This window comes from Macaca nemestrina, chromosome 8, assembly GCF_043159975.1.
Source record: "Macaca nemestrina isolate mMacNem1 chromosome 8, mMacNem.hap1, whole genome shotgun sequence".
In the NCBI taxonomy this organism is placed as follows: domain Eukaryota; kingdom Metazoa; phylum Chordata; class Mammalia; order Primates; family Cercopithecidae; genus Macaca; species Macaca nemestrina.
Window position 1 is genome coordinate 82745515 of NC_092132.1, and position 13419 is coordinate 82758933.

At 34.1% G+C, this 13419-nt stretch overlaps 1 protein-coding gene across 4 annotated transcripts in view; it reads right to left on the reverse strand.

Moving 5' to 3' along the window:
* The window catches only part of LOC105482223 (sodium/potassium transporting ATPase interacting 3), a 656509-nt gene that overhangs the window by 380243 nt on the left and 262847 nt on the right, over positions 1-13419 (reverse strand). For all 4 annotated transcript variants that reach the window (XM_071068182.1, XM_071068179.1, XM_071068178.1 and 1 more), the window contains exon 3: positions 12253-12333. In XM_071068182.1, the coding sequence (XP_070924283.1) occupies positions 12253-12333 (81 nt within the window). The remainder of the gene's footprint in view (positions 1-12252; positions 12334-13419) is intronic.

Below are 13419 nucleotides of genomic sequence, written 5' to 3' on the forward strand. Positions count from 1 at the left end.
CATTCTTATTATCAGACACTCAGATGCTTCCTCTTTTTTAATTCTGTCACTTTGTTGCCTCCCTTCAGTGGCCTCTACTGGAACCAGCCAGTTCTGCTGGACAATCACCTTCTGGACAATCTTCACTCTAGTAACTTTTTCACTATTGTACAATATCAATGTTGCAGTGCCTACCACAACCTGAGGAAACACAAATCAGATGCACAAATGCTTCTAGGGCCATATGTGTGCAAGACACTAATTAAGTTCAATCTGAAACCTATAATTCCCAATGCCATTGTAGCATGGGGGCTCAGAGACAAACTTTCTCTGTGCAAGAGTAACTGTTTAGAAATGATTAATATTATCTGTGATTTTTTTTCCTTCAATTGTCTACATGGAAAAATTTTATCCAAAGAATTTAAATGACTTGTGTTTTGCCTCTGGAACATACTTGGGAGTAGCATTAAGTGTTATCTTAGGTTCCTCCGCTCCTGCAGGGCACTTCAGCTTACTGTTCATCAAGCATAATCTCACCATGTGGTGCAGTTTTATTTTATAAGGCTATCCAGTAGTACCCACTGCTATTCTGGTTTTAAAAAGCAAATAAATGCCACAAAATGTGTTTATCGGGGTCTCTTTTATAATTTGTTGATTGTTGCAAATGTCAACAGAAATTCTTCATCATCAAGACTGTACTCTTAATTGACATGTCACAACACTGAGATTTTGCATTTGAAGCAAATTAACATCACAAGACAATCCAAAATCTTAGTGGCACTTATAAGAATAATGGTTCTACGTATTGTTCTTCTCCAATGATCTTATCTTCAATTGACTGCATGAAAAATTCTGTAGCGGTAGATTTAAATTGTCTTCAAAAACACAGAAAAGCATTTGAATATAAGCTATAAAAGTGTGGTTTCTTCACAGCACCAAAATTCTCTTGATAATGTTGCTTACATGAAAATTCAGCTCAGCAGTTGCAGTCTACTCAGAAAGGCTTAATATAATGTAATCACCGTCAACAAATTTTCATGTATTAGAATAATTATAGACTCATTAAAAATAAATATTGACTTATTGAAGTTAATGGAAGAATTTGCCATGTTTGGAGATTCATCAGCAGAGGCCACTAGCAGTAGCTGGAACAGATCAACATCAGTGTGAGATCAGGATCCTTCAAACCCTCCAGCATAATCTTAAGGCTGACTATGTAAGAAGACCCACTACCTCCTGTTTTTTCTCCCAGAGTAGAGTTGGGACCAGGGAGAGGTCAAGGCCTAAAACAAGGTCAACTTTGGTAAGGGGAAAGAATAGATCTGAATCAGACATGAAATGAACTTTTTATGACCAATGTTGTCATTGACTCTGTATACAATGTATTATGAAATGGGAAGAGGGATTGGGGCAGAAGACTGGGGAAGCAGTTTATTCAAAGAAATAAAACTTTTTTGTGATTATTATCCCATGAGTTGAGACAATAAACTAGATACAAAGGTAAAATATTTATCTTTAAATATTTATCTCAGGCGTATTTTCCTTAGAAGAAGAAAAGATGAAATACAAAGAGCAAAGACAACATATTTCTGGGTAGTGTTTCAATTGTATTTGCATAGGCTTTGTTCAATAAGTGATTCTAATCATATAATAAGAAACACAGCTACTGTTGATAGAATAATATATTCATCTGCTCCTTGGTGAAAATGATTTGAAACCCTGTGGAAAGGCATAAGATTACAATACAAATTTCTGATTAAAAACTCCTGATACTACCCAGGTTGTGGCAATTACATGGTAGTTTAGACTGTGGTTTATATTTGTCATTGGCCTATAATGTAGCTTCACATTGGTATTTTTGGATAAAGATTTTTGAGGTATTTGTATTTGATGAAATTTATGAAGAATATAAGATTGAGTTTAACCTTGCTTGTAATTTTCTTTATTGCAGAAAAGCTACAGGAGGAATCAAATTATCTCACTATAAAAAAGAAACTGAGGACTGTATTTTCAGAAGTTATGTTCACTTAGACTCATGCCAAAGGAAAAGATGTAGCTTAAATTTTTGGAATAAGAAACTCATACCTATATTTACATTGCCTTGCTATTTTTTAAAAGGATACAATTGCTTCTCTTTGGATAAAGATTGTGTAGGAACCAAACATAACAACGAATATTTTCAGGCCTTTGGTTCTCATTTAGATTTAGTACCTGGAAGCAGATTGCGATGATTCTTCCTTTACAGATCCTTAATAACTGGGCAGATACTCATGGCCACTACCACCACCATCAGTCAATATTATAGACAAAAATATTCCTTTATCTCAGCAGGATACATACCTACTAATATATTAGATCAGAACCTGAAATATTTTGATATTCTAGTGAAATGAATATATATATTTCCCAAAGTGTCCATTGATATAGACAGACATCCCATTTACTTCAGGATACAGTATAGTGCATAGGATATTATTCTTGTAGTTCCAGAAGTAGGCATAGTTTGACTGTGATTCTAGGATGCTATTTCTGTACAATTTGCCAGATATGTTATTTCTGAATATAGACATTCTGTACCCTACCTCCATTCCTCTTTAAGCATCACATTTTAAGATTCCTTTTGGAAAACGTCCAGGAAGGAAGATATAAAAAAGAAAATATAAATGTGACTTAAAAACTCATTACTAGATTCAGTAGGTTGTGTTTGTTTAAATAAAAAAGGAAAGATACTATATATCCTTGATTTAATTTCAAACTACTATCAGAAAAATAACTCTATGAGATGCAAAAATATTTGAATGTTTATAAAAGACAATGGATAGATTTTAAGCAGCTGAGGGAAACTGAGAGTTCTGTTTCCTCTGCAGTTGTTCATGCACTGAACTCTGAATTGACTGTCTAGAATTTTTTTACTGGAAATTGTCTGCCCAAAAGCTGTAGTTGATAGAAGAATCCAACCTTGAAGGAAAATGAATCTTGATCAAGAAAAAGAATTTTCCCAGTAAGTGCAAAGGAACAATTCAGGGTAAGTAATAAGAATGAGCCTTGTAGAGGAAGAACTATTTCACTGATGCTGCCTGGCTGCTCAGGTGAACTATTCAACTGAAGATTTAAAAAGAGGGCCCTCATGAATGATGGTGTCAATTTAAGTCAAAAGAGGACAGTAAAGTGCTATTATGGCCTTCTGGGGAAATGGCTTAAATTTCTCCAAGAATCAAAATATCCACAAGTTAGAAAAAGCATAGTTGTTAAAACATGACATAGAGAAACAAATGCAGGTGGGTTTTCCTTCTGTGTAGAAAGCAACTTGCTATAATGGGAAATGAAGTGGCCTTGGGAAGGAAGCATTAAGACCCAATGTTTCAGTTTACTGCTATGTGCCTTGAGCAAGTTAGCCATTCCTAGCTGAGGTTCCTCATTTATAAAATAAAGATACTAATGTCTACCTCTGAGGTAGGGATAAAATGGAAAAAACTGATGGAAAGCCCCTGTGCCATGTAGGAAATCAGTAAGAGTTAGTCCATTTCCCTTCCCTGTCCCTTGCCTATAAGATTTTAGAAGGTCTTTGATCAAAGCTCATGATTAATATAAAATAAGTCCTTGTAGAATGTCTTTCATTCATTTTTATGTCAGTTATGCTCATGCACAGTTGTATGGATTCAGAATTCTATGAAAATGTGACACACTGAAAATTATCTAACACTACTAGTATGTAAGTACCAAACCTTTCAAGATAAGTCAATTAGGAGAAATATTAACCTAAATTTTCTAGGTAAAATATACCTAGAAATGTTTAAATTATCTTAAATGCAAAATAATTAAAAGATGCCATTGAGACAGATTGGACTAATTTTTTTGGAATAAAAGTATTAAAACTTGGGTTCTCAAGATAACTTATTTTTCAGTAACTTTAAGTGTAGCAAATAAGATAGGTTTTCATATTTAATTCTAAATGTATTCCTTGGGATGAAAAAATTATTTCAAGTCTTGTAACTTTCAAACAAGCAGCAATAACTTATTAATTGTGCCCTTGATGATCTTAAAGTGTGGCATGAAAAATAGCCTTAGCGACTTCCAAAGATGTTTAAAGTACTCCTAGGGGAAGTGGTAGGGACACCAGGAGAATCTGGCTGCTGATGTATATAGAAAAGCTATTTACATGTTGGAGGAAATCATTTAATTAATACTGTTACAGCTGTGAAGTTAATATGCAGTTCTGAGGTCCTATCACAAGGGACTCTTTCATATTTTTAAACAAGTCACTCAGTCCTACAATTTTTCCCTTTTACAGCTCTGGCATAGTAATAAATATGTCCCAAAGGTTTTCAGGATGAGGATCGTGATGTCTGTTAATTTCTCCAATAATAATAAAGATGATGATGTTGATGGTAATAATGAGAAACACCATTTACTGAAACCTCACAATATGCCAGGATCATTTCTAAGCCCTGTATAGGTATTATTTAATTCTTTCAACAACCCAATATGATTATTGTTGTGGCTTTCCTCATTTTGTAGAACAGGAAATTGAGGCTTCAGGAGATTATACAAGTATAGACAGACACTTTTAGTTACCTACCCACAGTCATTCCCCACACCACCATACATATACACATTCCTTTAAAACAAGGCATCCATTACCTTCAAGTGCTAGAAGGCATGGGGAAAACTAAAACACTCAAGACCACAGTAACAAATGCCTGCTGCAGGGCAGGCTGGCAGATGAGACAAAAGGAAAGGGAATGTCTGGAGGCTGTGATCAAGAATCCCATAATAGGCAAGAGGCATAATTGTTTATGCCCCTGAGAATATACATTATTAGTTGATAAGAATGGTTAAGACATGCTCTGTGGTGACCATGGTTGTCTCTCTTTTCTTGAGACTACCCCATTTTGTTTTGTATTGAAATTAGCTTTTTCTCAGTTTATGGAATCAGTGAGACCTCTAATCTTGAACCCTGTCTTCCCGTGGCAAAGAGGCAGATGTTGATCCAGCTGGGGTCATTACACCCTCCCTCTATCCCACCCTAGTAATTTAAATAGTGAGCAGGTGGACAACAGCTGGATCCTGTTTGCATCTCAGCTGTGCCTTTCTGAAAAGACTGTCATTCCTCTGAGCCTCCAGTGTCTACCTAAACTCCTAGCTGTTCCAAACCCTGTCCTCCTGTCTCCTGCTTCTCTGGCCTCTGTTGTCCCTCCAACACAGTGTCCCTTCTACATGAATTAGCTAGACATAAGGAGAGTGGGGGCAGTTAGAGGCTGGCTAGGCAGATAGAGTGGGAGGGTCTAAGGAGAGAGACAGAGCCCATGGGAATGCATCTGCACTGCCCCTGTGGGGTAGATAGCAGGTGGAAATGTGGTTAAGAACTCCCTCTTATACCAGGATGTCTGCTCAGAAGGGACTGTCCCAACTTAGGTGAAGGCAAAATAAATCCGCTAAATGTCCTTAAATTGACCCAGGGCCATTTGTAATATCACTAACATTGCAATTTTGCTCCCACCCACCCTCTGTGGGTTTCGCTTAGGCACTCATGAGTAATAATCAACATGGAATCACTCTAGCCAAACTTAGGCATGCGCGGATGCAACACCCGCAAGGGGCAGCTTTACCCCTCTCATTAAGGCAGAACACACAGAAGACTACCTTGTTTCTGCCACATAAAAGACCCAAACTCAGCCCCATTTCTGGCAATCCACTCTCGGATCTCCTCTTGCTGTTGAGAGCTTTTCTGTTGCTTAATGAATCCTACTCTGCCTTATTCACTCTCCGGTGTCCGCGTGCCTTATGCTTCTTGGTCATGGATTAAGAACTCGTACCTTGCTAAACTAAGGAGTAAGGAAACTGCAACAATAATTTCTGTCAAGTGACCCAAGAATATTAACACAATCTGTGATGAATAGTTTATAAGGAGTTTGATGTTGGAACTATTAGTTCACATACTCTATAATTGATTCTGTTACTCAAAACTTTCCTCCTGAATTCTCTAACATAAACTTTTCTCAATCTTTACTAAATTAATTAAAAGTTAAATATAAGGAATAAAAACAAAACTAAAATGAGATATATAATACACACTGTATATATTCGAACAGATTTATTCTAAAATCATTTGTAAAACCAAATGTATGAGGTTAAATCATAGACTTGGGAAGACTGGATTGCAGAGAGATAATTCCTATTATAAAGTATATACAAACTAATATAAAATAGTATGTGCCAAAAAATGATGATATCCTAGAAATAGATCTTATAGAAATGTATTATATCATAAACCAGCAGAAAAAAAATCAGTGAATTTTTTTTCCTACTAAGTAAATACTGTTTTTGCCATTGGTCAGTTATTGGTAAAATATTTATTCAGATTTTCACCTTGAAAAACAGAACAAAATTATGCTCCATAGAGACTAAAGTCTAAAAACATCATTACTAAAACACAAAATATAAAAAGGCAAACCCTATTAACAAAAAGTGAAAATAAAGCTGATTATCACGCACATTAAGAGATATTTAACTTTGAAGAAATAAAAAAAATTATACTTTAAACAAAGAAATAAGCATTTTTTTTCCACCATGAAAATAGCCCAAAAAAAAACCCCAAAATGGTGAAACAGACTAACTTGTACTAATGACACTCTAGATCTAGATACTCATATTTTGCAGCTAATGGTATACTTTTCCAAGAAGAAATTTAGCAAAATGTATCACGAGCCTTTAACAGCTCCTGTTAAAGAAAGAGCAGAAATAAAACTCTTCATGTTTGATGTAATATAATACAAAAATTAAAAATGTTAACCAAGACTTTAGTAACAACATGAAAATGTTTTTCATTAAGTCCAATTTTTAAAAAGTCAGTGTGTCAATGTTCTCTATAGTATTATCTCAACAGTAATACGAAAAACAGGAGAGAAAAAACATGGAAACACAGCAGAATGAGAATAAACTGGAATCAAAATATTCGTGGCAGTGGTCTTCAAATGTTTGAAGCAAAAATGATGTTCCTTCTTGTCTATCTAGTTTCTGCAACTTATATTTGTAATTCATATTTTTTATTATGAGAAAATCAACCAAAAAGAAGGGAAAATCAAACCAAAAAGAACCCTTGCCCCTGACAAAAAAAGAAGAAAAGAAAAAGAAGAAAGGAAAGGAAAGGAAGGAAGGAAAGAAAGAAGGAAGGAAGGAAAGAAGGAAGGAAGGAAGGAAGGAAAAGAAAGAAAACAAAATCTAAAATCATTGTCTATTTCCATTAGAACAAACTATTAGGATTAATAATAACTACCACTTCAAAATATAGTGAAATGTAATGGGGAATTAAAAAACAGTCTTTAAATACAATCTGACTGTAGATGCTTCTGCCGTGTGATGGAGTGACATTTCTCATCTGCAGGACAGAGAGCTCATTTTTAAGGAATACATTTGGTTGGGCCTTTGTAGATAAGGAAAGTGAGGATGCCTGGAAATAGCTTGGATTAGTGAGGGAAAGAAAAAGGTAGAGCTGATTCGATTTGATCTATAAAGGAGCCAGAATTTTTGATCTTAACAAAGAGCCTGGGAGAGAAGAGGAGGGAAGATCAGGTAGTGACAAACAATTCACCATGTGGAGTCCCTCTTGGCAGCATGCCTAATGAGGAATTTCCTGGAGAGATGGCCAAGGATTGCTAAAGCACAGAGGTCAATTTAATTCTTGTCTGTAAGGTGGTATCAGGATTTTGTTAGCTCACCAAATTATTTGTGAAATGGTCCCTCCTCCTGTATTTTCTGTAGGAGTTTGAGTAAGATTAGCATTATTTATTTCTTATGTTTGATAGATTGATGCTGAGCAAGGACCTTCACCCTAACCCTTTTTTTGAAGTCCTTCTAAACTCCAAGCAGGGAAATAAAGGAAAATTGTAAAGTTTTTTAAAAGAGAAATTCCAGACATCTAGCTAGCCCCAGAGGTAATTAAGTAACTTGCTAAACAAGAAAGTAATAGTAGCCTTAACAATAGCCAAGGGAGGTAAAGCTCCAGAGATATTTGCTTTCCCTACAGAAACTAAAGACAACATCTGAACAGACCCCCACTGAGGATCCCCACCTAACAGATCTGCTAGTACACAGAGCCCAGATTTGGGGGAAGAGAAGACTAAACTTTAACTATTGCCTTCTGTTCTAAGTTTTTTCCTCAGAGGCTTAAAGAAAGTCACACCCCCTAGCAAGCTGACATTTTTCTACTAACCCCAAAATTTTTAAACAGAAAATTCTGTTTCCTTAACCAACTGCAAACCAATTGTTTCTGTTTTGATTTTTTTTTGTAGAAAGATATTTAATTATAAATTCTTTGCTATCAATATTTTTGATTTTTTTCTATTAATCTTTTAATTTCTGTTGAATCTGTAGTTATGTCACGTCTTTCTTTAATGAATTGATAAGTTGCATTGTTTCTTCTTTTTTTGGATCAACCTTACTACATGCTTATTAGTTTATTAATCTTTTCAAAGAAACAACTATGGGATGTTAGTCAAATTGCTCTTCTTAAGATGAAAGTGTCTATCATTGATTTTTAACTTTTCGTTTTTTCTAATAAGCAACTTAAATCTACATTTCTTCCTCTAAACACTGATAGGAATTCATCCACAAAGAAGAGTGTTTTTTTAATTATGTACTTTTATTTTTCAATTTTCCTCTAAATTTCTTCTTTGATTTGTGAATTATTAACAATTATAAATTACTCTTGTATTTGTGGTGGGAGAATATTATCTGTATTATTTCAGTCATTCAATATTTATTGAGACTTGCTTATGGCCCAGAATACCATCTTGATCCTTGTTCATACGCACATGAATAGAAAATATATCTTGTAATTTTAAGGTATTATCCTCTATATGACAGACAAGTTGTTTGATAGTGGTGTTCAAATATTTTATTTGCACTGAATTGTGTCTACTTTTTCTCTCAATAAGCAAGAAAGGGGTATTAAACTCCCCCTACATTAATGGATTTTTCAATTTCCCCCTTTAATATTGGCAATTTTTACCCCATGTATTCTAAAATTCAGTTATTTGGTGTAGTTTTGAATTATTTTGTCTATTTAATACATTGACCCGTTATCATTATAAAACATCTCTGTCTACCTCTATTCATACTCTTTATTTGAAGTCTACTTTTTTTCTGACATTAATATGACTACAGAGGTTTTCTTCTGATTATTGTTTACCTAGTATATATTTTCCATCTTTTCTAATTTAAATATATGTATGTATTTATATTTAATGTGTATTTCATATAAATAACATCAACTATTGTCATTTAAAAAATCCATTGTTCTAATCTCTGTCTTTAACTGGAGTGCTTAGTCTATTTACATTTCATATAATCATTGACATGGCTGTGTTTTAATCTACCATATCATTATTTATTTTTTATTTGTACCATCTGCTTTTGTTTCTTACTGTTTGCATTATTTTTATTTAGTTAGTTAATTAGTTAGCTAGTTATATTCGTTACTCTATGGGAGTGATTCTCAAGCTTTTTGGCCTCAGTACCTTTCTATACTCTTAAATGTTAATGAATATCCTAAACAGTTTTTGCTTATGTGGATTACATCTATCGGTATTTATATTACTAGAAATTAAAATGATCTTTTTAAAACACAAGAGTGTGCAGCACTGTCAGCCTGCCCAGCATTGTAAGAATCTCAGTTTCCAGGCTCTCTTGCCCATGAGCCAGCTCACTATCTTTCAGGTGAGACAGGACTGCTGTCACTCCATGAATACAAATTGTCAGCAAAAGAACACCTTAGCGTACAAATGTACTATTCATAGGCCATGTCTGTCATTGGAATAACACCCAAATCCATAGAGATGTTGTGGAAATCACTCTGGATCTCATTTCTAAAGAAAGATTCACTATCCCAGAATGTATATTTTGGACCAAATTGACAGTATAGGGAGGTTTCTATTAATCTATCTGAGTGGGTAATTCCAAGAGGCACCTGCATGAACTAGCAGGAGATGGAGAATCTAGAAAGTTAATATATAAACAAGCTCATATGGACAAGGAGTTTCCTATACAATGGAACCAGCCTGGAAAAGTGGCTGGTATTTGTGTTTGTCAAGGGTCTTTAACTTTGCTCTATTTTCCAAAATAGATTTCCCACAGACTGGAATTGAGGCTAAACTGTGGCTAACAAGGGAGATGTTACCAGTCTTTGAGGCAGTAAATAGGAGACCAACAGAAAATCTTTAGGATGCTCCTTTTGGAGTCATCTATCTTTTTAATGACCTAGAATACTTGGTTGACTGCTTAATGGCATTTAAATAGGTAATAAAATGAGTAACCAGGACTACTATGTTCATGTTTTCAACCTTGTGCCCAAAGAAATGAGATAAAAACTTTTAGACATGCACATGGATATTAGAAAAGTAGTTACAAAAATTCACAAAAATAACCTTGAGCAGCAGTGGGAAATCAGAGTTACATGAAAAAAATGACTGCAGATACTTACTTATTTGTTCTATCACTTCACAGATTTGTTTCAAAGCTTACCTGAGTTACCGCATGTCATGTGTATAATAAACATTGACTACTATTATTATTGGCAAAGCTGATCTTATTATTTTTCACAGAGATTCCATGGAGCCAAATGATTTGCCTCAGATTTCACAGTTAATAAGTGCTAAAGAAAAGATTTGGACTAAAGACTTATGATTCAAAATTCGGCCTTCTTTCAAAATACTGTGAAGCCAATTTTGTAGGACAAATTTCTCTGGTCTAATTTACCCCAAATTAGTGTATATAGAAGAAAAAATAATTTCTACCAAGTGAAATAAAAAATATGATCAAAATGACCATTCAAATAGCAAGATACAAAATGCAATGGGTTGAAAATGTTGAGCTTAACATATTATTTGTAATTATTTTATTCATAAGATTTGCATTTGAAAATTATTTACTTCATAATCTGCATTTATAGAATATAACTGAGCATTAATTTAAGTACTTTTTTATGTCTTAGAAATTAGTGGTGCACTACAATCACTAGCATAATTATTTAAGTTAGATGTGAGTCCAAATATATGGAACTCAATAGTGGAAACGTTATTTCTGGTTCCTGAATACATTTGTCAATGTGAGAAAATGGTGACTAGTTCTAATTACAGTTATTACAGTGGAGAAAAAAAAGAGTAACCACCTCTGGAGGCTCTGGAAAAATCCTTCAGGGGTTTTTGCTGCTTGGGTGAATCAATCATGTTTTGTTACCACAAGGACTTCAATGGAACCCAACAATTCTAAAAGCATCCTTGCTGCTCAAGACACATTTCCTAAAATCTAAGCCACAAGTACGTTACTTTGAAAATCTGAGACTGTTATAAAACAGTAGAATAAGTTAGCGTAAATATATTTGATAATGAGAAGTTTTAAAATATGACAGCTTTTTTATACTTTTTGTAATCATACTGTTAAGCTTCTTCTCTATAGTGAAAATTGTGCTGGTTCACACAAAAACTGTTTAAGAAACAGAACTAGAAACTTAACTCAAGTTGTTCTTACATTTGGGTGGTGAGACATTTTTGCAGGAGGCATAATAAAATCATGTGCTTTGCTGACAGTTTTAGACAGGCAGAAATAACGTGTGTATCATTGCCGCATTAAGACAACTGTCTTCTCTTTGATTAAAATTTCAAAATAGGAATCACCACACTGATGCATTTACTTCTTAGTAAACATGCTATATAAGGGTTTTGTTCTTTGTCAGTTTTTTCCACTATTAATATTCCAGCAAAGACAGAAACTTGCCATCCATATCTGTTACGTTAACATCTTTGTCAATCCCTTTTCCTACTTTAAACACAAGCATGTTCAAAACCATTTTCTACTTAACATTTAGACCTGAAGTCACTATATTATGTCTTTTTAAAATGGACATGAGGATACACAGGAAGTTGAGTCCCACTTCAGTATAACAAACTAAACCAGAAGGCAGTTGTTTTGAAGTGCCATTATATTAACATACTCCTAAGTTCCATTATATTAACATACACCTAAGATCATTCTTTCCTAAATGGTACCTAAAGTCTTTTTTGAGTAGAATTTTATAATTCTACACACACACACGCACACACTCACACTATACCTAAAGTCTTTTTTGAATAGCATTTCATCATTCTACACAAACACACACACACTCTCTCTCTCTGTGTGTATATATATATATCTATATACCAATATATCTATGTAGTCACAATACCTAGAAGTGTACTCATTTTAAAGTGTACTTTAAAACCATGATAAACTCACCTTTGAGAGTCCACCTACTTCCAAATAAAAGCAGATAATGAACACATTCCAGGTGACCCAGAGGGCAGTCCACACTGTATACTAGATAGAAATGGGGGAGGGAGAAAGAGAAGAAAAATGTGGAGATGAAAGGCATGTATACCAAATAAATCAATAATAAAAATGTCAATAAGTCTGTCTTCTGGGAAGAAACTGACAGGGAGCGCTCAGAAAAGAGTGCTCTCTATGTGGTCCCCTAAGCTTTCCAGAAATTAAAAATCCAATAGTTTCTACTGCTTTCAGTAGACACCAGCAAAGTTAGATTTACTTTTAAAGTGCTTTGCTGGCTTCCAGGTACAAGTTAAACCAAAATGTTGATTTGATTTCTGTTTTCTGAGTATTATCTTTTCTAGGGAACACAATTATGCAAATCTTCTGTGGGCTCTCTATCATCTTTAAGTCATAGTATAAAACTGTCACATTTTAAGGAATATTTATTGAAACCTAGGACTGAAAGAAGACCATGTTTGGAAAAAACATGCATGGAGTACAAAATTAACAAACTTTCATTTGTTGGACTGTTTTATTAAGAGTAGAATATGTGCCTCTGATTTGATCATGTAATAAAAATATAATCATATAAAATATTTTAAAGCAGAGAAATTAATAAATAGGATTAAGAATGAGGAAATGAACAACAGATTTTCATATCTTCCAAACATATCCATCCAACAAATTTTAAACCTACTGGTCTTACTGATTAATTTATTATTAAGATATTATGTATTAGGAAATACCTTCTCCCAGAGTATTAGTCGGTCTTAATTAAAGTAGCCCTAGATTGAGAGACTCATCAATGGAGAATCGATGATTGGACTAGGGCTCCCCTCATCCAGTCACTTTCTTATGCGGACAAAGAAATTGAGGCACAGAAAACTGACATACACACTAGCTAGGATGACTGAGGATAGTACTTACTGTAGAATACAAATACCATATCAAATACAACAGTTTGCCTATTCACTTTCTTTTATCACAAAAATGAATGAATTCCTCATGTCGTAAGCAGACTTATTAATTGAATTATCATTCAAGATCAGTGATTACAAACATTGCATATTGTTTTTAAATTAAAATAAATATTGAAATCATTACCTTAGCTTATTCTATGCTGGGTCAAATAATGGA